Below are 25,502 nucleotides of genomic sequence, written 5' to 3'. Positions count from 1 at the left end.
CCCCGACTCTATCGAGGGGGGTTGATCAAGCTTGCTTGTCGAGCCAATAAGGCTCTGATCTCGAGCATAGATGGAGGTCGGGACCGAGGTTGGATGTGCCGATTTGTTCGAATAAGGAGTTCAGACTTGATCCCTACTGAATACATGCCATTTCCTGAGAAATGGAATATGAAACGTAAGTAGCATTTCGCTTAGAAGGTTTAATCTCGTTGCTTTTCTTCTTATTTCTTTCTTTGTTGATAATTTTCGGCACTGCAGTTGTGGCCCAGATGCCGGGCCCAATTCCGAATCTTATAAAATGGGTATAAGGCCTCGTGTTACAGAGGTCGTACTTAGAGCGTGCTTGGATGGAGTTGTCGAAGGGTCGATGGGAGGCCCGTAATCATGGTAAGTTTCCTTCTTAATATGGTGATCGTTCAGGATTTTCTTCGAGCTTACTCATCTTTTTTCTTTTGCAGGCCTCGGAAAGGATGTTGCAATGAGGCCCCCATCTCTTGACGAAGAAGTCCTCACACCTGCTCCGAAGCAGGTCAAAGAGAAGAAAAGAAAAGGAGCTCCGAGTTCCCTGGGCTCGGAAAAGAAAAAAACGGCGAGGAAGTCTCGCAAGTCCAAGGGGGACATTGGTGTTATGCCTTCGGAACTAATCAGCCGATTAAGGAACGAGTCCGAAGAAGGAGAAGAGAAATATAATTCCCAACTGGTGGCCTGCGTGCGGGCTGGTACTTCGATACCCAAATCATCCGAACTGGCGGAGGTCGAAGAGGTAGCTTTGGCCGAAATTCCTGAACCAGTAAGAATTGAGGCCACCCCTTCCCAAGCTGAGATGGTCGAAAGGGAGACCATAGATGTCTTGAGGGACGAGCTCGGAGTGATCTATATTTTCGGATCCCCTCAAATTTCGGACGCTATGATCCGCGAGGCCAATATATTGCAAGGTCGTTCTTACGAAGGTATTTAGGGGCAACTGATATCCATGGCTTCTTGGATGGGTTTGAGTCTGCTGCCTCGGAGGATGTCATCGGGTTTGGTGGTTTACCGGTGTTGAAGAAGTACCATTATCGGGCGCTACCGGTTCTTCATCGAGCCCAAAACTGGTGGGCCGATTCCTGACCCTAAGTGTTAATCCTGACCGTAGGCGGAATATAGTGCTTTCTATCCCTGCGGGTGCCCGGATTTTCTCTCCTCCTGTGGGGATTGCTAGCTACCCTCGATCCTTGGTGATCGAGGAAGACCAAGCCGTGATGAATGCGATGAGAGCTGCTTGTCTTTTTAATGAGGCCCAACATTCTCTGAATCGGGTAACTTTGAAGGTTTCTCTATTATTTCTTTTAAACTCGGAGTTGTAGATAATTCTAACATCTTCTCCCTTATTTGTGGGCTTCGGTGTTGCATCACGAGGCTTTCCTCCGAATCTGGGAGGAGCACGAGGTTGAGATTCGAAACCTCACTGAGAAAAGTGATACCTACAAGCTTCTTAGCGAGAAGCTTCAGGCCGATTTAGTGACAGCTCGGGATGAACATGCTGAGATGGTCGAGCAAGTATTTCGAGTTCTTCACGATAGTGAAGATGAATTGGAGATAACTACTAACTATCTGATTCTGCATGTTCGGCAGAGGCTCGAACAAATCGGAAAGCTCCAGGCTCAAGTAGATGTGATACAGGCCGAGGCAGAAGAATTCAAAAAGAACATGGACATCCTAGCCTCGAAAAAGAAGACCGTCCAAGCGCAATTGGAGTTGGCCGATACCCAGCTCCAAGCTACAAAAGAAAAGGCCTCGGTGCAGGTCGAGAAGATCAACGGGCTTTAGTCTCAGTTGGATTTGGCCGTTTCTGATAAGGCAAGCTTGGCCAACAAACTCGAAGTGGCCAGATCCGAGGTGACCGTGGCCAGATCTGAGGTGGCCGTGGCCAACACAAATGCTAATGCTAAAGTGACCCAGCTTAGGGTCAACGTTGAGGCCATTCAGGCCAAGGCCACGGGAATGGTGGATCATGCAAAATGATAAGCTCGAAGGGAAGCTCTTGAGGGAGTTAATGCACAGTGCTTCGATATTATAGCCGAAATTGAAAATGCCAAAGCAGAGGAAGCCAGGGCTCGAAGGCTTGCCTTCCCTGAGGAAGACTCCGAGAGCTCAAGTGAATCCGAAGACGGAGAAGAACCCGAGGATGGAGATGCAACTTGCGATGAAGACCAAGCCACTTAGGACTTTAGGTTTTTTGTTTTTCTTTTGCATTTTTTCTGAGGCTGTTTTGGCCATTTTAAATTTTTGTTTTAGACCGATTTGGCCTTTGTAAAAAAAAACTATATAAATATAAGGCTTTTCTTTCCCTTTCGGCTCTCATATCTTTCCTATGCTTTATTATTTGCATTTGCAAAGGTTGAAAATGCCTTAGCATAAAATAATAAGGTTGTGTCCGAGGGTTCGAACAAACCTTGCCTTTATTGCTTTACTGGATTAAAGCGTTATTGGGGTTCGGTGTTACCAAAGTTTTTCCCAAAAATATCTTAAGTTTTAGCCTTTGTCAAGGGTAGCCTTTAGAACCGGTTTGTGAAAGAAATTTTTCTTTTTCGAAGGCCTATATTTGTTACGGGTTTCGGACGTCTCCGAACCGTGTTAAGTTGGTCATAGCCTTTTAGTTCGGGATCTAACCATTGAGCTTGTTTTCCCGTTTTATCCGGGCTTGCCCGAGATAATAGTCCCCGAGTAGGGTGGTCGTAACCTTCAGAAATCGGGGTGTTGCCTATTAGGTCTTTTGCTCCCGAGGCCCGATGACTTGGGCTGTTTGAGTCGGACGGCAGTCCCCGAGTGAGGGAGCGATCGTTCTTATTCCGGTTAAGTATTGCCCTTGGGCTCGTTATTTTTGGAAGTAGGAAGCCTTTTTAAAAAAGAATTTTAAAGCATAAGATATTTTTAAGGAAGGTACTTCCCTTTATTCTCGATCAAAACAAGGCTCGAGCAATCTATGTGGCCACGATTCGTTTTGACCGTTCGAGCAATTTACGTGGCACGGTTCGTTTTGAACGTTTGGACCTTACAATAAATCCTATATATTGGGACCCTCCTTTTATGAAGTAGTTTCCTCGCTAGAGTTTATATTCGAAGATAAATGCATAGCCGAGGGTAGCCCCCCAATATTCGAGGTTGATTGCAAAGGAACCTCGAATATTGTTGAATTGATCTTCGATGTCGATTCGTAATCGGGCTTGATTCTAAGTCAGCACGATTCATCATTGCCATGTCAAAAACCTTGCCGAAAAAACCCATTTGGGACGAAAATTGGTCTGAGAGAAAAAGAGTGCAGCACGTGCTTTCAGACCTAAAGACTTCGTGTCGTTCGTTGAAAAATCCATCATTGTTCCTTGTCGGCCACATGCAAGTCTTAATCTAAAAAGGAATGGAAAAGGGGGCGTACCTTAGCAGTAGTATCGTTTTAGGTGATATATGTGCCAATTGCTTCGTAGTTTTTTCCCATTCATCCTTCCGAGCTTGTAGGACCCTTTTTCGGTGACCTCGAGAATTTGGTACGGTCCTTCCCAATTTGGACTCAATTTTCCTTCATTGGAATTTCTGATGTTGGGGTGACTTTTCTTAGCACTAAGTCCCCGACATTAAAATATCGAAGATTGGTTCTTAGATTGTAGTATCTCTCGATCCGTTGCTTTCGGGCGGCTAATCGGATGAGGGCGGTTTCATGCCTTTCATCCAAAAGTTCTAAGCTTGTATTCATGGCCTCGTCATTTGATTCCTTTATTGCATATCAGATCCAGATACTCGGCTCTCCGACTTCGACTAGTATTAGAGCTTCGGCGCCATAAACTAACGAGAATGGGGTAGCCCCGGTGCTGGACTTCGCGGTTGTGCGATATGCCCAAAGAACTTCGGGTAGAATTTCCTTCCACTTTCCTTTGGCGTCAGTTAGCCGCTTCTTAAGGTTTTGGATGATGGTTTTGTTGATTGATTCGGCTTGTTCGTTCCCGCTAGGATAATAAGGTGTTGATAGGATTCTTTTGATCTTCGAAGAATTTGGTCGCTTTGCTGCCAATGAATTGTTTCCCGTTATCATACACAATTTCTGATGGTATCTCGAATCGACATATGATGTGCTCCCAAATAAAGTCGATGACTTCCTTCTCCCTAACTTTTCCGAAAGCCTGCGATTCAACCCACTTAGAAAAATAGTCAGCTATAAATAAAATAAATTGAGCTTTACCTGGTGCCAATGGAAAAGGGCCAACGATGTCCATTCCCCACTTCATGAATGGCCATGGTGACAAGACCGAATGGAGCAGTTCCCCGGGTTGGTGAATCATTGGTGCATGCTTTTGGCATTTGTCACATTTTCGAACAAACTCTTTTGCATCTTTTTCCATGTCGATCCAGTAATAGACGACTCTGATTACCTTTTGAACCAATGATTCAGCACTGGAGTGATTTCCGCAAGTGCCCTCGTGAACTTCCCTTAGAACATACTCGGTGTCTCCCGGTCCCAGACATATCGCTAATGGACCATCAAACATTCTTCTAAACAAGGTTCTATCTTCGGACAAAGTGAATCGTGCTGCCTTCGTGCGCAGGGCCCTCGATTCTTTGGGATTTGAGGGACGCTTTTCGGTTTTCAAATACTCTATGTACTTATTTTTTCCAATCCCAGGTCAAGCTTATGGAATTTATCTCGTTGTGGCCTTCTTCGACTACTGACCTTATGAGTTGCACGACGGCCCCCGATTTGAGCTCGTTGTCCTCGACCGATGACCCTAAGTTTGCGAGGGCATCAGCCTCACTATTCTGATCTCGAGGCACATGTAGCAAAGTCCATTCTATAAACTGATGCAAAGTTACTTGTAACTTATCTAGGTATCTTTGCATTCGTTCTTCCCTAACCTCGAAGGTTCCGTTAACCTGATTCACCACAAGGAGGGAGTCGCATTTGGCTTCGATCACCTCCTCTCCCAAGCCTTTTGCTAGTTCGAGACCTGCAATCATGGCCTCATATTTGGCCTCATTGTTAGTCAATTTCACAATTCTAATAGATTATCTAACCACGCTGCCTATGGGTGGTTTTAGTATGATGCCAAGTCCAGACCCTCTTGCGTTTGAAGAACTGTCCGTGAAGAGGATCCATATTTCTGAGGGCATACCCGAGTTTATCAATAACTCCCTTTTGACCTCGAATACTAGAGCCGACGTGAAGTCAGCTACGAAGTCTGCCAAAATTTGAGACTTAGTTGTTGTTCGGGGTCGATATTCAATATCATACCCGCTGATTTCTACGACCCATTTGGCCAACCATCCCGAAAGCTCAGGTTTATGAAAAATATTTTGAAGTGGATAAGTTGTCACAACACATATGGGGTGACACCGAAAGTACGGTTTTAGTTTCCTAGATGCGTTTATCAAAGCGAGCGTCAACGTTTCTAGGTGGGGATACCTAGTTTCGGTTTCACCTAAGGTTCGGCTAACGTAATAAATTGAAAATTGCATACATTGTTCTTCCCAGACTAGGACTCCACTTACCGCTACCTCTGATATTGCCAAATATAAGTATAGTTGTTTGTCTGCCCTGAGCGTGTGAAGCAGTGGCGGACTCGATAAGTAACGTTTAAGTTCCTCCAAGGCATGCTGGCACTCCGGTGTCCATGTAAAGTCATTTTTATTCTTTAGTAACGAGAAAAATCGATGGTTTTTATTGGAGGACCCCGAGATAAATCGCCCCAGGGCAGCTATGCGTCCGGTTAACCTCTGCACGGCCTTCACGTTGTCAACTGTCGTGATGTTCTCGATAGCTTTAATCTTATCGGGGTTGATCTCGATTCCTCGGTTGGACACCATGAATTCAAGAAATTTGCCTGACATGACCCCGAACGCGCATTTTTCCGGGTTCAGCTTCATGTCATATTTCCTCAAGATACCGAAGGTCACCTGCAAATATTTTAAATGGTCCTCTGCTCGCAGGGACTTAACTAACATATCATCAATGTAAACTTTCATAGATTTCCCTATTTGTTCTTTGAACATCCGGTTTACTAGGCGTTGGTACGTGGCACCAACATTTTTTAATCCAAATGGCATTACATTATAGCAGTAGGTTCCGTATTTGGTGATGAACGAGGTCTTTTCCTGATCATCCGGGTTCATTTGTATCTGGTTATACCCGGAATAGACATCGAGAAAACTGAGGATCTTGTGGCCGGCTATGGCATCGATCATGCCATCGATATTAGGCTAAGAAAAAGAATCTTTGGGGCATGATTTATTCAAGTCTTTGTAATCTACACACATTCTAAGTTTGTTTCCTTCTTTAGGAACTACCACTACGTTTGCTAACCATTCGGGATATTTTACTTCCCGGATGGACCCTATTTTAAGGAACTTGGTTACCTAGTTTTTTATGAAGGTGTGCTTGATCTTGGACTGGGGTCTTCTTTTCTGCTTCACCGGATGGAATTTCAAGTACAAGCTTAGTTTATGGGTGGTGATTTCCGGTGGGATCCTTGTCATGTCGAGATGGGACCAAGCGAAACAATCCATTTTAGCTATAAGAAAGTGAATAAGCTTTATCTTGAGCTCGGAATTTAACCTCGTGCCTAGGTACAGCTTTCGTTCGGGCAGACGTTCGATTAGTATGATTTGCTCTAGCTTTTCAATCGTCGATTTGGTGGCATCAGAAGCATCGGGGATTATGAATGATCGAGGAACCTCGTAACCGTCGTCTTTGTCAATTTTTTGCTTGTCCGATTAGGTCGAGGCTGGAATTGATGATTGCTATTTGGCTTCCTGTTTCGCTTTCGAACCTGAGTCCCTTGTCGAAGAGAGTGTTGATATCATAATTACCTCATTGATGGCAAACATCTCCTTTGCAGTAGGCTGCTCCTCATAAACCGTCTTTATTCCTTCTGGCGTCGGAAATTTTAATACCTGGTGAAGGGTCGAGGGCACGACCCTCATGTTGTGGATCCATGGTTTACCGAACAAGGCATTGTACCTCATATCCCCTTCGATCACATAAAACTTGGTCTCCCGGACGGTACCGACCACATTTACTGGCAACATTATCTCTCATTTAGTAGTTTCACAAGCCATGTTGAATCCATTTAGCACTCTGGCCGCAGGCACGATTTGGTCCTGTAGGCCGAGTTGTTCTACGACCCTAGATCGAATGATGTTGGACGAACTACCTAGATCAATCAACACACGTTTAACTCGAGTTTTATTCATGAGTACAGAAATTACCAGTGCATCATTATGGGGCTGCATGATTCCTTCTGCGTCTTTGTTGTTGAAGGATAAAGTTCCTTCTCGTATGTAATCTCGAGCCTGTTTCCCCCTTGTGATTGATACTTTGGTACGTTTATCATCGGACCTTGAGGAACACCGACCTCACCGATGATCATATGAATGACGTGTTGGGGCTCGTCTTGTTCACTCTGTTTATTGGAATCCCTGTTTCTGAAATGATTCTTAGCTCTGTCGCTCAAAAATTCTCGAAGATGACCATCATTGAATAACCGGGCTACTTCTTCTCTCAATTGTCGACAATCCTCTGTTCTGTGGCCATGTGTGCCATGATATTTGCATATTTGGTTGGGATCCCTTTGTGCAGGATCGGTTTGTTGAGGTCGAGGCCATTTAGTATCTTTGATGCATCCGATAGCCGATACGATAGAGGATGCATCGACATTGAAGTTATATTCTGACAATCGTGGTTCTTCTTTAGGTCCGGTATGCCTGTCGAAACCATTCTTGCTCATGATCTTTCAAGAGCTCCGGCCTCGATCATTTCTCCTTTCACTTCGCATAGGGTTGCGCCCGGGTCTGTTGTCCCTACGGTCTTTATTATACGGCTGATATCGATCCCTGTCCGACCTTGGTTCTCGGTTAATATCCCTCTTAATTCTATCGACGGTTCTGATAGGATAAACTGACCTATGTGGAGCCTCGAGTTGGTCATTTTCGACCCTGATCTTCGATTGATATCGATTATGGACATTGGCCCAAATGACAGCCGAGTATTTTATCAAATTTTGCTTCAACTACTGCGAAGCCACCGAGCTTCTAACATTGAGTCCTTTAGTGAAATCTTGAACTTCCCAATCGTCGGCGACCGGTGGTAGGTCCATTCGTTCCATTTGGAATCGGGACAAGAATTCTCTGAGCATTTCGTTGTCCTTTTGTCTTACCTTGAAAATGTCTGATTTCCTGGTTTTGACCTTGATGGCTCTGGCGTGTGCCTTTACGAAAGAATCTGCAAGCATAGCAAAAAAATCAATAGAGTTAGGTGGTAAATTGTGGTACCATATCAAAGTTTCCTTTGACAGGGTTTCCCTGAATTTATTTAGTAACATGGATTCGATTTCGTCGTCCTCTAGATCATTCCCTTTAATTGCACATGTGTAAGAGGTGACATGCTCGTTTGGGGTCAGTCGTTCCGTTGTACTTAGGAATTTCGGGCATGCGAAATTTTTTAGGGATCGGCTACGGAGCCGCACTCGGAGGAAAATGTTTTTGTACGAACTTCCTGGAATCCAGGCCCTTCAATATCGGAGGTGCTCCTGGATTTGGTCTACCCTGGAATTGTAAGTTTCCACCTTTTTGTCGTTAGCATCGATCTTATTTTCCCCTGATTCTATCCTTTTCGTCAGTTCCTCAAGCATATTTATAACTTCAGAGCTAGCCCCTGATTCACGTTCGTTTGATTTTTTTGTAGGACCGATACATCCTTGCGGGTAGCTTCCCGGGGAGGATCGGGCTCAGCCCATCTTGGTGCGCGGCTTTCATTCTGTAACTGAGTTATCGCTGCCTGTTGGGCCTGTAGCATTTCGAAGATCATTCGTAGGTTGATCCCGTCTCCTTCAACATTTTGAGCGTTCCGAATCACCGACCGGGCTCCACCACGAACACTATTTTCGGGGTTGGTAGGCAAATTTGCATCGATAGCCACATGTGAATTAGCGTCGATTGGATCTGTGATCGGAATTTCAACGGGATCAGCAGGCGGTATCTCATTACCGGGCGTTATGTTGTTATTTTCACCGTGGTGACCGGACTCGTTGTCAACACATAGAGGCGCTGATTGAGGGTTTGACATTTTTGTTTTTTTTAGCCTGGAACCAAAGATACTCACAGGAACAAGCGTAAAATAGTGTATGTTATGAAAGGTAGTACCAGCCAATCACTATTATCCTTAGCCCCACGGTGGGCGCCAAATTATTTATCCGAAAAAAGAATAACAATTAAATTTATACACAGTTTTAAGGATACGTGATATAGCTTGGCACAAATTGAAAAAATGTATGTGCATATTAATATTGAAATTGACTGTAAATGAAATGAACGCAAACCAAACGAATCGAATAGCCTTGGCCCTTGAGTTTGATCACCCTCAAACCAAGTGGAGATTCAAGTAATATAAGAACTGAATAACAAGATATTGCAACCTAAAAGAAGGTAGTAGTTTTCTTTATATTGCCTGAAAAGATCTGTCTTTACAAATGATTAGACCCCATTTATATAGTAGGGGAATCCTACTATTGATACAATGCTAATACAATTAGGAATCTCATGATAAGCTAATTAGTCGGCCACTCCTTGATTTGCGCCGTCGTGATTCTCGCCTGATTGCGGATATTTCGGCTTTTCGTTATTTGGCTCGGTAAGCTTCACTCGATCTTGCTCGGTCCCGATCTTGGCTAGTCTTGATCTTGGCCAATCTCGATTTTGGCCGACTTCGATCTTGCTCGGTCTCGATCTTGGCCGACCTCGATCTTAATCGATCTCTGAGTCACGAGCTCGGCAATCTGCCTTCGCACCATGGTTCGATATAATATGAGTTTGAACTTTGCGCTATCATGTTCTACTCTTGATAAAGTCATGCGAAAGGCAAGTCCGGTTTCGACCGTATACAAATATCAAAGCGCCACGAGTGTTATTCACTCAATTTAGATTTCAACTATCAAGTCTTAAAATTTGTTGGTGTCAATGGAAGCTTCCTAAGATTGATTCTCAAAACCTTCATTCTCGTATATTCTTTGATGTGTTAATGTGTCGCTAGACTCATGTGATGTTCCATCCATGGCCGATCTCACGTGAAGTTTGATGGTTTAAAACTTCAAAATTAAAATCTTTGATTGTTATTATGTAGATAGAACGTTTTTGCAATTGATAAAAATATATTATGTGATGTTTATGGTGCCTGCACCATAAAAATGTATCACTTGGAAGCTGACCATGATAAAACAACAACAACAACAACCCAGTGAAATCTCACTAGTGGGGTCTGGGGAGGGTAGTGTGTACACAGACCTTACCCCTACCCAAAGAGATATAGAGGCTGTTTCTGAAAGACCCTCGGCTCAAGAGGATAAAAGGACAAAATAATACAATATTAGTATTACTATAGAAATCATAGGAAAAATAGGAACAATATTAAATGCAGAAGAAAGATGCAAAGCAAAGACGAAAAAAGCAAAAACAAAAACAAAAACAAAAACGATAGCTAGTAAATAGGTCCGACACAGAAACGCAAATCTAAAACCATGATAAAACAATAATGTAATTATGCCAATCTAAAACCAGGAGGAGAATATTACATCAGATCTCTAAAACTAAAATATATATTAGGTAGGATGTGTCATTTAAATTTTTTAAAACAAAGTTATATATGAATTTGCGGAGGGATAAGTAGCATGAAATGGAGTATCATTTATCTATATTGGATTCGGCATATAATAAATTGCCAATTATAATATACCTAATGTAGGACTAAGAATAACAAAACACTTTTTTATTAATGTGTAATTCAATATCAATCATCAAATAAGTGTCACACCTCCTTTTTATGGGGAAATGACCAAAGGAGTTTTTCCAATTTAAGTGACACTATTTGAAAATTGATTAATTTATTTTATTTTTAAAGAGTCGCCACTTGGAATAAATGTTTATGGTGTCCCAAGTCACCATTTATTTTAAAATTCCAATTCAAGAAAATTGACTCTGTTTAAGTTTGCGAAACACAGAAGACCGGGTAAGGAATTCTGTTGACCCGTGAGAAGGTGTGAGGCACTCCCGAGTTCTGTGGTTCTAGCACGATCGCTTTAATAATTATACATGGCTTAACTAATTCTGGATATTTTATGTTCTAGAAAAATTTATGCATTTTTGCCTTAAAATCGCTTTTAGTTGCTTAATTATTTGTAATTATGGAATTATCTTGAAACGAATCATGCGTATGTGTATTCGTTTTGTTTGGTATGTCAAGAATTATGTCACGCGTACGTGTACATAATTTATAACACTTTATTATTTTAAGGTTGTTTCGCCCTAAGTTGCGCGAACACATACCTTGATTTTAATTTTGGGAATCGTAATTATGTCACGCGAATGTATACATAATCAAGATGATTCAATTAATTAAGTGCGCCTAAAGCATTCTAGCGCATTCATGATTTGTTTCTTTCCTAAGTTTGAGATTATTGCGAAGGCCATAAATTATGAAATTACTTGTGGAAAAAGTGTATGATTTTAGATATTTGAATAAATAAACCATCATATACCAATACCCTACAGCCTAACAATTGGAGCCCAAACTTATTAGGGTCCAAATCTTCCCAACTTTAAAGCAAGTTTGAATACCATATTTCCAAAAACATGATTAAGCATATAGCATTTAAGGACTAACTTACATTATTATTTCTAAAGTTTAAAGGTAAATAAATAAAATCACATGAAATAAGATAAAAAGAACAGAGGGAAGAATAAACCTTTAATGCAAAATTTTTAATTAAATGAGTCTCCAAAAACAAGTACAATAACTCAGACGAACGTCGAACAAGTATAAGCGAAGAAGAATATCAAGCCTAGTGAACGGAGCTCCAACGGAATCCTCGACCTCGACTATTGACTACATTGTTTGGCGTGTAAAAGGGGATGTTATGAAGTATTTTTGTTGGGTTTTGGGTGATGACTTGATGGATTTTTCGGAAGAAAGACGAAGAAAGAATGACACGAGTAGAAATTCCCTTAGCGTAGAAGAAGAAAAATAATTTTTCTCAATTCCCTACTCTCTTTTTTTCCTCTCCTTTTCTCTCATTGTTCTCTTCTATTTATAGAAAAAAATTCAAAATTTTTCAGATTTATTTTTTATTTTTAATTAAAAAATTCTCACTTCCCATTTTCCTTCTTTTTTTAAAAAATAAATAAATTTCCCACCTTCCTTTACTTTTATTTTTTAATTTTTCACTTTCCTTACTTTTATTTTGTTTAAATTTCCACTTTCTTTTACCTTTTTTTTAAATTTTCACTTTTTTACTTTTCTTTTACTTTTGTTTTTTAATTCCCACCTACCTTTACTTTTTTTTTTTCCACTTTGTTTTAATTTTTTTTTCCCCACATTCCTTTACTTTTTTTAAAAAAATTTCCATTCTTTTTTACTTTTCTTTTTAAATTTCCACATTTGCTTACTTTTATTTTTTAATTCCCACATACCTTTACTTTTATTTTTTAATTCCCTACTTCTCTTTTTCCTCTTTTTTCTTATTTCCAGCCGAAATTTTATTAATTTTTGTATTTTTATTTTTAATTTTCATTTAATTTATTATTTTTTATTTAAAAACAAATAAAGATAAAAATAAAAAATATTAATAATAATAATAATATTTGACCTTTTTAAAAAAATATTTTCTAAATTTTTTATCCTATAAAAAAAGTTGAAACAAAGCTAAAAACAGTAGATTAAACCCCTAAAAATATTTACACAGTAAAAGGTGATAAAATTTTAAATATGGTCAAAAATTAGGTGCTCACAATAAGTATTTTTAACTTCCAAGAAATACTGTCAAACAATCTATTAACGATATTTTAAAAAGTAAAAAAAGTTAATTAATTAGTAAAAATGAGTAATTAAGGCAATGGGACTTCAAGAACTAATTTGTTTTAATCCTTGGATTTTTTAAAACTTTTTGATAATTTTTGTGGTAAGTCGGATGTCAAGTGATCAAGATAGTCATTTAATTTCTTTTGTACATATGGACAAGTTTATATGGTAGTGAATCTTGTAATTAAAAAAATAAAAATAATTGAAGTAAACGTAAAGATAACGAATACGAGGGGTTCAAAGCATAAAAATTAAAAGAGTCAGTAACTATTAAGGGTACACTAAGACTTCACTGCACCCCCAACTCCTCCCCGATGGCGATTGCCTCAGACAACAACCATCATCTTCTTGTTCCTCTTTGCAATGGTCTTTCTTCTCGAATATATTAATAAAATTACATTATACAATTTAATAACTGATAAAAATATATTATGCAATATTTTAAATTTCTACATACCATAAAAATTTATTATCATAGCTGATCAAGGTAAGAGAATAAGGAGGATATTCCAATCTAAAGTATATTTAGGTTGAATATACCATTTAAAATTTTAAAAATAAAATTACATGTTCTATAATTCATTATAGGGATATGTAGCTCCTAAATGGCTTATAGCATGAGATATATCTTTATTCTACATTGAATTCGGTATACTATAATATGTCAATTACAATGTACCTAACGAGATATTAAAATAAATATTTTTAACTTCCAAAAAGCTTGACCAAATAAGCTAGTATTAATTAGATATGAAAGACATCCTTCAACACAATTTATTTCACTTAAAATCAATTAAGTTTGTGTTGTTACAATTAACAGACAATCAATAAAATCAGTAACTAAGCCAATGACTATTTGTTATAGTCCTAAAAAGGATTTACTTTTTTGATAAATGTTGTGGTAAGTAGGATGTCATGTGAAGACGCCAAACTTGGAACATTTTGTACATATGGACAAGTTTACATCTTATTGTGTTTTCTTAATAAGAAAACAAAAGTAATTGGAGTAATTGTAAAGATAACAAATAAGAGGGTTCAAAGCGCAAAATAAAAAGAACTTAAAAGACTACGAAAGTTGTTTAAGATTTCCAAAATTTTCACTCCACCCCTCAACTCCTCTCCAATGGCGGGTCTGTACACCTCCCTCAGACCCCAACCACCTTCTTCTTCTTCATCTTCCCAACAATCATTCTTCTCGAAGGTTCTTCTCCTCCTAACAATCCTTCCTCTATCCTTAGCTGTCTTTGCCTTTGTTCTTCAATGGCGTGGTGGCGGAGTTGACGATCCAATCTCCCGATGGTCACCTGAAGAGTCTCACAAATTTCCCGGCATGGACAGCTCTCCTCTGTCCACTGTCGCTCACTCTTCTTCTCACTCATCAGATTGCTCTCTCCTCGCTCATAGTAACACGCCGTCGTTTCCTTACTACAAAGACTGGAAATTCAAACTTCATTCAGATCTCAAACCCAAGGTTTCATTTTTTTAAATTTGCTTGTGAGGGTTTTGGCTTTTGATCGATCTCAAATGGGTTCTGGTCGTTTTTTTAAGTGATTTACATTGTTGGTATCTAAAGTTCATGCCATTTGTAAGCTAGGATTTAAGTTATATAGACGGACTATGTAAAGATTTACACTATAAGTGAATTTTAACCTGTGACAATAGGTTACCATTTTTACTAAATTACCACTTAATGCATATCAAGAGATTTACCTGTAATTAACTACCTGACAATGTCAATAATTCTTACATCGTCAATGCATACAACTTAAACTCATTTAGCTAAATGAGAAATTCTCACTTTTTTTTTTTGCATTTTGTAGCACCTTCCGGCAAATGAGTGAGTAGTTCTTAGTTAAGTTTCTTCTACTGCATAACTGAGATTAAAAATTAGCTATTTTACTAAGTAAATAGAACTTTATTCAGCTAAAGTTTTTAATGCCATAGAGTGCATAATTTGTATAAGGAAGAAGCATTAGGAGGACCTTTAGGATATATATTATTCATCCAAATTTCACAGAAAGGATCAGTTGCAGGTTGATCATCCTTTGCTTCTTTCCCCCACCCCCCTAAAAAAGAAGTTATGTAGGAAAAGTATCTTGAATAATGACATATTGCATACTTCAGAGTTTCTTTTTCTGGCCAAAACACAACAAAGTAAGTCCAGTATCGGGATGCTTGGTCATGATGGTGTGCTTTCGTTCAGTCGAGGGTTGCATTATATGTCAAAGAAACTTTACAGAACTTCTAGTATTGGAAATCTCCAACTTATTCATTCGGAGCGAAATAGAGCTAAATGGATAGTGAGGATTCATATGCCGACCCCACCTAGCCTGGGATTGAGGCATAGTAGTTGTTAGCACAACAAAAAATTTATCAGGAAAAAGGTTTCTACAGCCTTTTCCTTTTTGAAATTCCAGGACCTTGAACCAAACGATATCTCCTTAACAGATTTCTAAGTGCATTTGTCCCTAGTTAAGAGTTGCTAACATGTTTTCTCTATACTCATTGTTGCCCTATAACAGAACACTAATGTTTCTCTATATGCAGATATGTATTACAACCAGTACATCTGCTGGCCTAGAGCAGATCTTACCATGGATGTTCTATCATAAAGTAATTGGGGTAACATCATTTTTGCTTTTCGTGGAAGGAAAGGCCGCATCTCCTGATGTTTCTAAAGTCCTTGAATCCATTCCCGTAAGTTCCCCAGCCTGTATTTTCCTTTTCAATGAATTTAAAGATTCATCAATACGATATTTAAATGGTATTGGGCACGATTTTATTGAGCAGCTGCATCTCCTTGCCTTGCCCTCAATTAGCTCTATCTAGATGTTTTCAAGAATAGCGATCCCGTGGCTGCTCTTATGAAATGATTACTTCTAATGCATTTTCACGTATTTCTTTCTTTTCTTAGATAAAGCTGAACTATACTGGGCCAAATCCAGCTTACCCATTTATTTTAAGACTCAAGTGGCATATTTCAATTTCCTAAACTTGGGTTTTGTTTGATCTGCAGGGAGTAAAAGTAATATACAGAACTAGAGAGCTAGAGGAGCAACAAGCCAAAAGGTCTGTCAATTCACATTTTCTGATTGTTTCAAGGACTGGCCATTATTTCTTGTATTCTGTTTGGTTGGATTCATGCCGAATTTGCGCGACAGAAGTTAATGCTGCAATTAATTTCTTGCCTGTTGGCTCCAATTGTGTGAGAAACAGTTAGATTACATAGACTTGCAATTTATTTTGACCATGGAATATTTCTAAAAATATAAGAATTTGTTGATTGGTTTTGGTGAGGCTGAAATGTAAGAAATTAATAGAAAAGGGCTATGAAATATCAAATGATACTTATGGTGCTTAACTTTGTTTCTTCTTATGTTCATATTTTCATTATTTCTGTAACTGTAATAATTGCTTTACGTTGAGTTGTTGAAAATTGGCTAAATGTCTCATCTTTTAGCATTAGCATGTCATTTTCTCTGCATACATTTCGTTGAGCCGTTGACATACATTTTCTAATTTTGATCTGCTTTGATGGGAAGGAAATGTGGCCTTCAAGTTTCGTTAATGGTTGTACCTTTCACATTTGCACGTCTAATGTTGTCCACCTATGTTTCACTGATGTCCTTTTTTTCATTTTGTCCTAGCCGGATTTGGAATGAAACGTGGCTGTCGAGTTTCTTCTATAAACCTTGCAATTATGAGCTCTTTGTGAAGCAATCTCTTAATATGGAGATGGCCATAGTGATGGCAAGGGTATGAATTCTTCTACTTTTGCATTGTCTATCATTCTAGTCATAGCTGATGATCCACATACATGCTGAAATGTCAGGATGGGGGTATGGATTGGATAATTCATCTAGACACAGATGAGTTATTACACCCAGCAGGTGCTCGAGAGTATTCTTTGAGGCAGTTGCTGCTTGATGTGCCTTCAAATGTTGACATGGTTATCTTTCCTAACTATGTAAGTTAGTTGGAAAAAGTGTTCCAGGAAATAGATATTTATAGACAGTCTGATTAGTTCTCAGAACATGTTGTTTACAATGTAATGTCATAAAGTGTTTTAATGCATTTTTTTTTAATTCAGGAGAGCAGTGTTGAACGAGATGACATCAAGGATCCTTTTACGGAGGTAAGCTGGAACTTGCAATTCATTATTTTGTTACTGAGCTACTGCACATTGTCGTTTATGGGCAAAACTACTTCGATCACAGTGATATGATATGATACAGGAATATGTTTCCGTTGATTCAGCTATTTAAGTGCAGTGAGCAATTGAGAGATAATTTGTCTAAATCAGCAATGTTGCATCTTCCTATATTTAATTTTCTTTATATGTTTGACCATGACAGGGATCTTTGAGGTAAATAATGGAACTCTTATTTTGTTCTGTTATTGGCCTCATGATCAGAATTTTTTCAAGCGTTTTTTTTTGTCATATCTTTTGTTTTTCAAAGCTATGTGAACTTAGCTTCGCCTATGACACCTAAGACTGTTTTTTCTTTTGTTTTCTTTTCCAATGTACCCATCACAATAGGTGTCAATGTTCAAGAAGAATTATGACCATCTAACGAAGGATACATATTTTGGCATGTATAAAGAAGCAACCCGTGGCAATCCAAATTACTTCTTGACGTATGGCAATGGTAAAGCAGCTGCTCGAATTCAGGACCATCTTCGTCCCAATGGGGCTCATAGATGGCATAATTACATGAAAACTCCGAAGTATGTTTGGCCTCTATAATCTCTCACATTATAACCTGTCAATTATGCTTTTGGCCCTAAGGTCATGCAATCTTAAAGGGATTTTCAATTGTTTCCTGATGCTATGAATATTCCAATGCTTTTCCTTGTAATGCTGATATTCTAGAAGAATTCTGTCATATATTTTTTTTTTTCATATGGCAGGGAGATCAAATTGGAGGAGGCTGCTGTTCTGCATTACACATATTCCAAGTTTTCTGACTTGACTTCAAGACGAGATAGATGTGGTTGTAAGCCCACAAAGGATGACGTTAAGAGATGCTTCATGTTGGAATTCGATAGATCTGTGAGTTTTTGCTCTTTTTCTATTTTTTATTTATATGTATAAGTAAGAGAATATTTTTTCTTATTGTTGTGTTTAGTACTGTTTACACGTTACTGCTGGATAGTGTAGCTCCATAATTTTTACAGCTTCATGGTTGTTGCTGGAGAGGAGTTGTTTTGTATCTAATCCATTATTTTATGCTAGCTGCTAAATTTGCTACTGGGTTTCAGGAAAGATGCGTGGGTGGTGGAAAGGGAAAGGGGTGCGGGGTGGGGAAGCTGCCAACTTGAATTCTTTAGAGCAATGCTAAATGTCTTCAGCCTTTGGAAGCCTACTTTAAGGTCTGATAGAATCTGTTTCAAATAGATTAGGCTACTGGTATTTACCCTATTTTGGTTCCTTAAGAGTAAGGTAAGGTAAGGGGAGAGGCTCATTAAATTACTTTGTTAAGTGTAGTAATTATCATAATCTTCCCTTTGTTTGGTAAAATTAACAGGTGAATAGAGAAGGGATATACTTCAACCACTCTATTTCTTTTTAAAATTTTAAAAAAGGGAGTAGGTGAACCACCAGAAAAAATGAAAATAAAATAAATAGATATAGAGAAGTATTTATGTTATGTCCACAATGTTAACTCAATATTTCTTATTCTTTTCATAGTTTTTGATGACACAATGATATTTTGATGGTAATAACTCGCTTATTGCCCTCCCAAGTTTTGTATCATAGCAGTTGACAAGTTGACAAGTTCAAACCTAAAGATAATCAAGATATAGAATAAAACGACAAGTGTGTTATTAGAATATCTTTTGTTTGCCCTACGAACAAATATGGAGAGCAGTATTCACAACTTACAAGTAAGCCAAAGAATGATATGGATCATGTAACTTGTTCTATCTCTTGTCTGCAGACTAACTGACCCCTTTTTGCGCTTTAGCATATTAAGTCCATGAAACTAAAATAACTTCTATGCTCGCAAAATGAAAATATGTCTAGTACTAATTTTTTTAACCTATTCCATATGACGCAGTGTTTTGTTAATTGGAATATTGTTATAGTGTCCAACACACATCATGATAGTGTGAATGGTGAAAGGGTCAACACTATTTATCTTCAGCTTAAACCAGCTTCGTTCAGTACCAATGTCGTTTCCTTCAAACTTAGACAACTTAGTTTCCCATCAATAACTTTTTTACTAGCATATAAAGTAGGGGACTTTATGTTGGCAAAACAAGTTGAGTGTCGGAATTTGGCTGTCTAAGTTTGAAAAAAAATGACGTTGGTACTGAACCAAGTTGGTTTAAGCTGGAGATAAATGGTGCTGAATCTTTCACCATTCACAGATGTGTGTTGGACACTATAACAATATCCATTTGATAGTGAAACACTGCGTCATATGGAAGAAGTTCAAAAAAATTAGTGCTAACATATTTTTATTTTGCTTGTCATTATTTTTCCTCTGATGCGTGGAAGCCATTTCAATTTTATGGACTTAATATGCTAACGTCAAAAAAAGATTACTTAGTCTCCCGACTTGGGATAAAATACAACAAGTCTACAAGCTTTATGATCCATTCAAGTCTTTGGCTTAATGGTAGGTTGTGGATACTTCTCTGCTTATTAGTTAGTAGGGCAAATAAATGATGTTCTAATAACATAGTTGCTTTATTTCATATCTTGATTATCCTTAGGTTTGAACTTGTCAACTGTTACGAGACAAAACTTGGGAAGGCATTAAGAAGCGAGTTATTACCATCAAGAAACTATGAAAAGAAGCACTTCGCCATGAAAGATCTTGGTGTTCTTCATTTCTTTCTTAGGAATCGAAGTCAAACGTACATCAACTTCTCTCGTCTTGACTCAGACTAAATACACCTTGAAATTACTCGAACTCATTTGTATGACTCCAAGAAAAAATATTGAGGTAACATTTTGGACATAACGTAATTACTTCTTTATATCTACATGGGGATAGGACATGATCTCTTTTTTACTTCACCTTCTATTTTACTTACCAAACAAAGAAATAACACGACACTTTCTCGCCCCCACGACCTTAGACTAGTGGTAAGATCGTAGCGCTGGTTATGCACATCATGCAGTTGAACTTGTCGCAGACAAAAATATGGTATTTAAGTGGAGAAGGCTAGAGGGCAGGCATATATTGATTGCGTTTAGAACTATGCCTCACTAGTCCTCAGTGAATTCTCCGTTATAAAAGATAACCAATGACACCTCTCTCTATTTCACCTCCCATCCTCTTCTTGTTGCATCTATCATAGCATTAAATAGTTTTTGAAAAGAGTACTCTTTGTCAAAGGCAAAAAGTGTAGAGTTGTCTACCTTCACATATTATCTCATTCTCTTGTTGGACTGAATCTAGATCTTATAATCTACATTTTTGGCATCATAATTCCGTCTAATTTCTCCTTAACTTGATCCTTCTTATACTAACTAATCTTGCAATGCCAATTTTAGGCACTCCTCGTGTACGCCTTAAACAAGTTTGCGAGATAAGTTATGTGGATGCGATAATCAAGTCTTAGCGATGTTGTTGCTGTGACATTGATTGTAGTTATATATAGTTGTGGTAGCTCGTTATTAGGAATACATGTGGCATTATAGTGGTAGAATAAATGACGGAAAAACATTCCTAATGGCATGCTTTGTTTAGATTCTTTTACTCTACATGTGGTTTAAATTATTTAGGACGAGAAGTTTTTTTGCACCCAAATGTGTGGCCTAGTGGTCAATGAAGTGGGTTGAGAACCATGATATCTCAAGTCCAAATTTCTGCAGAGGCAAAAATACCAGGTGATATCTTCCCATTTGTCCAAACTTTGGTGGACAAAGTTATCCGGTACTTGTGCTAGTGGGAGGTAGCAAGTACCCCATCGAGGTGCGCAAGCTGGTCCGAACATCACGATTATTAAAAAAAAGTATTTCCTTTTTAAACTATTGGTAGTCTGGTTGTTGGAGAATCAATCTTAGACAATATCCATAGTTTGGTTTTGTGCAAATAATTTTGTTCAGCCCTCTTTTATGATTGAATTTTGAGCAAATCGTTCTAATAAAATGTAGTCTTCCTGCTCTCCTTCTATGGAAAAAATTACTATCAGTTGATGGTTTATTGATATAATGTCAACTGTTGTGTTTTATTTTCTTGACTTTGATAGCTTATAAGCTAATATGGTGTGATAATATGCTGTATCTTCTGCAGGCATTTATTATTGCTTCAACTGCCACAGAAGATGAGATGTTAAACTGGTAATCACTATTTTAAATAGCTGCTAAATCCAATTTAATCTCGGTCAGCTCTCTTTTTGTAGCACTCAGTTGGCTTTTTGGATTAGTTATGTTCTTGATTTATTCATCAACATAGATATTTTGAAATTCTGAAGCTGCTATATGTTTCCACTTTGTAAACTCTTGTTGAAGAATATATGGTTGTTAATGCTAGTAAAGATCTATTTGCCTTTATCTTGGTCAGGTATCGTGAACATGTGGTATGGACTGACAAAGCGGTGAACCTGAAACTATTGAGGAAAGGCATTTTAACTCGTATTTATGCTCCCATGGTAAGCCTGGACAACCTGACTTTGGAATTCTTTTTCTTTGGGTCCAAAAGTGCAATTTTCTGAATAGGAAAAAAGAGAGGAGGTTACTCTGGCGAAAGAGTCTGAACAAGAACGATTTTAATAGGTCCTCTTAAAAGAATATCTTCCTATCACATTGTAAGTCCTAGAACACAAGAATAGTGTAGCCTTTGAAATGAGTACGTATCTCTAACATCAATTTCGATCAGAACCATGTGAAGGTGAAGGAAATATGTTATATATATATATATATATATATATCATTTATTGTGTGTGAAATGGAAATACGGTATTGCTCGGGAAGAATTTCGGTTGTGGGAGGACATCCTTGGAAAAGTAATTCTCGTAGGATGGACTAGTGGTCAATGAAGTGGGTTGAGATTCACGAGGTGTCGGGTTCAAATCCCAGTGGAGGCAAAAACACTAAGTGATTTCTTCTCATTGTCCAAGCCTTGGTGGACAGAGTTATCCTGTACTTGTGCTAGTGGGAGGTAGCGTATACCCGTAGAATATCACCAACTTAAGATGATGAAGATATCAGCAACACGATGCAAAATTAAGAGTGCAATGGTATGATAAATGAAACTTGTTTACTGATACCAAAATTCATGTGGTACCTGAAGGGAGGAGGGAAAACGAGGAGAAGAATAAAGCGAAATAGGAGAAATGAGAGAGAAGAATAAGAGAGAATCTATTTATAAACTGTTATTCGTCAACTGAAGTGTGTCTAATCAGGTTTCACAAAAGAAGTCCTAATTGGTAGGTAACCTTTGCATATGCTAGACTCATAAAACAAAGAACTTTTATAAAAATAAAATTAATGATAAAGATAAATTCAAACTAAAGGATAATCTTTTAAGATAAACTCTAAGAAAATTACTAATAAAGATAAAGTTTAATCTAAATAGATTAAAAATAAATGAAAAAATGTGGAAGAAATTTCTACCGCAGCCCATCTTCTTCTACCATAAAAAGTTGGGAGAGGATGAGGATGAGGATCACATAGTCTCTGTCAACGTGGACACTTGTGTTTTCTTCGTTTGATATTTCATGCATATTGTCAGGACAATGGAAGAAGTAACAACAAAATGGAAAATACAGAAGAGCATCATGAAAACATCGTGGTTGTGTCATTTTTGGATTATATGCAAGAAATAGGAGAATGTGTTTAGAAACGGTGTAAAATGATGTCGGAAGTATTAAAATATTTTCTCTATTCCATTATATGTCTAGAGAGAGAGACTGCCGCGCAGAAAGATTAGGGATTATATTTCATGCATATTGTCACTGACAATGGAAGAAGCGGCTACAAATTGGATAATACAGAGACCAACATGAAAGCATCATGTTTGTGTCTTTTTTGGATTATATGGCATGCAAGAACTGGGCGATTGTTTAGAAACAAGTGTAAAAATGATGTAGGAAGTATTAGTATATTTTCTGTATTCCAATATATATCTAGAGAGAGAGAGACTGTCCCCCAGAAAGATTAGGGATGAAGTGCTCCCAAGGCTTTGATTTAGGGGTAAAGACGCAACACGGGATGTGTGAATTGGGCATAGTTTGAACCTTGTCATTTTTTTTTGATGAAGTAAGTTGTATATTAATTAAAAGGCATCCAGAAGATGCAATGATTACAAAAGAAAAGGAGATATCAGCTCCTAGGAAGGACAAAAACCTATTACAATACTGTGGTTCACCCAGCAAAAAAGTAAAACTAAACATCCAGCCTTAAGTTTGTGTCTGGCAGTTGAAATGCCATCAAAGCATCTTTGATCCCTCTCTGTCCATATGCACCACAAAATAACAGCAGGAACCATAGACCAGATTCTCTTGATGGACTTCTCAACCTTCCAGGAGCTCCAGCTCACAAAGGCATCCCTGACATTCCGAGGCATAGTCCAATGTAGACCAAAAAGTGAAATAAACATCGACCAAATGTCTGCTGCCACTGCACAGTGGAGGAACAGGTGATTGATTGTTTCATGATTGCTAAGGCACATATGGCATCTGTTGGCAAGTTGGAAACCCCTTCTGAGAAGGTTATCCTGAGTTAGGCAAGCACCCTGTAGTGTTATCCAACAGAAACCACTAACCTTAGGCGGTAGGGTTTGAACCTTGTCATTGACACTAAACATGGTATTTAAGTGGGACTTTGGGAGTAGGGTGCAGAGGCGTGCCCATGCTCCCTCGAGTTTTTAACCTATGAGGAAAATTAGGATTGGACCAACTATATCTTCTTCTTTTTTTCGAAGCAACTAACTCAGATGGGTTTTTTCTGGCTATAAAAAGAATTAGGAATGAAGTAGAAAATCAGTGTGCGATATCTGGAAAATGAAGAGGTTTATGGCAATGGCAAGTCAAATGCAGCCATGAAATGACAACTTTTGAAGTCCCTGAATGTAGAGTAAGAGTTAGTGTTGGGGAAATTTAGATCCTTCCATCATCTGCTCAAACATTCTGTTCGTCTTTATTCCAGCAAGACAATGCCTGCATTTTGTTCTCCTGAGATGGTCGAGATCTCTTGTGCAGTTTCCCTAGAATGTCAGAAACATTGTTATAACTCATTCCAACTGTAGCTTTCTTTGTTCATTCTTTTCTGTTTTACATGTGCAGGTTATTGTCCAAGGTTTGAGGGAGAGTGGTGTTTTCAGTTCTATAGTTTCATCTGCTCAGAAATCTCTATCAAAGGACAAATTTTTAGCATCCATTGAAAGTAGCAATTCATCAAAGGCTGCTGCCTCTGAGACACTTCCTTCGAGAAAGATTGGTAGAAATCAACAGTCTCAAGCTACCAGAAGGATTTTAGAGGAAAGTGCTTCCCACTTTGAATTTCATGAAGAAGCCGTTCCACCACGGCCACCCCCAGGCATAGATGAAGATGTCATAACCGAAGCGTAATTGTTCTCCTTTCATGGCTTCTGCTGCTTTCTTTTGTCAACTTGACGGAGTGGATGACGAACATGCTATGTTTTCATTTGTATCAGAGTGTAGTATAGCTAAAGATGTAAGCTAGCAGATTCATGGGTGGGAGTTCGTTCTTGCTTCGGTTTTTATGGCTATTCCCGATCATTACCCAAGCGGAGGTGTAAATTTATGTTGTAATACAGAGAAGCATACAGATGTTGGAGTTGGGCGGGGGAGGGTGGAATTAGAAGGATTTTAGTTTCAGAGGTCCAACTTTATGGTATGGAGATGAGGGGTTATTCTTAATGTATAGTAACTCGACCTCTAACGAGTTGATTATTTTTGAGGCTCTTGTTTTCTGAAGCACATGCTTTGATTGGCTGTTTACTAAAATCATTTCTTATCTTGAATCCGGGGTTCGGGTCATGATAAAGCCTTGACAAAAGAAGATAAGAGAAATGAGAAGATTACTAAGCACTGATTTCTAAAGAGTGAAGTAACTATGAAGGGATGGAGTTATCTAAAGGCCGTTTGGTTGGCAGAATTCGTAAATGATCTCAGCATAAACTAATATTATGTTTTGTTAGAGGGATTAATAAAAATTACTTTTGATATAGCTTATGCTGTATTTGGTTGATGGTATAAAATAATATGCACATTAAGTTATGTGGGTATCTAATAGATTGTGAAATGGAAATAAAACTTTTAAGACAAAAGTCCTTAGAATATGTAACCAGACAAAAGTCCTTCTTTATCGTCCTTGTATAATAATTCATACATTATTAATCACCACATAACAATTCAATTATCACCATTTAAACTTCCTTACCATTATAATCCTTGCATAACTAACATGTAACCATCAACGATCCTAAGTACATGTTTGGCATGTGGTAAGATGGCTAGTTCCTAAATGAATATGGTAGATGTGGCAACATCAACACATTTTTGTAGTAACTTGTCAAGTCTAAATGGATTGGATTTTACTTGTTTGTATATTTGACCAACAGAGTGAATTTAAAATGATCTATTATGTCAAAATATTGAAATATCCGAGCCAAGATGTAATCCAATCTAAATATAAAATTTAAAGATT

General features: G+C 38.2%; 1 protein-coding gene across 1 annotated transcript; it reads left to right on the top strand.

Annotated features, from left to right (window-relative positions):
• The first annotated feature begins 13,944 nt into the window (after positions 1–13,944).
• On the top strand, positions 13,945–24,769 carry LOC104099654 (glycosyltransferase-like KOBITO 1). The gene is made up of 11 exons (XM_009606706.4): positions 13,945–14,342; positions 15,419–15,568; positions 15,888–15,940; positions 16,519–16,627; positions 16,704–16,838; positions 16,962–17,006; positions 17,412–17,599; positions 17,783–17,924; positions 21,124–21,170; positions 21,394–21,481; positions 24,116–24,769. Exons 1-11 carry the CDS (start codon positions 13,995–13,997, stop codon positions 24,398–24,400), a joined length of 1,590 nt encoding a protein of 529 aa, XP_009605001.1. The 5' UTR covers positions 13,945–13,994; the 3' UTR covers positions 24,401–24,769.
• The last annotated feature ends 733 nt before the right edge of the window (positions 24,770–25,502 follow it).

This window comes from Nicotiana tomentosiformis, chromosome 1 (genome assembly GCF_000390325.3).
Source record: "Nicotiana tomentosiformis chromosome 1, ASM39032v3, whole genome shotgun sequence".
NCBI lineage: Eukaryota > Viridiplantae > Streptophyta > Magnoliopsida > Solanales > Solanaceae > Nicotiana > Nicotiana tomentosiformis.
The sequence above is the reverse complement of the archived record's forward strand: the minus strand, read 5'-3'. Positions and strand labels throughout refer to the sequence as shown.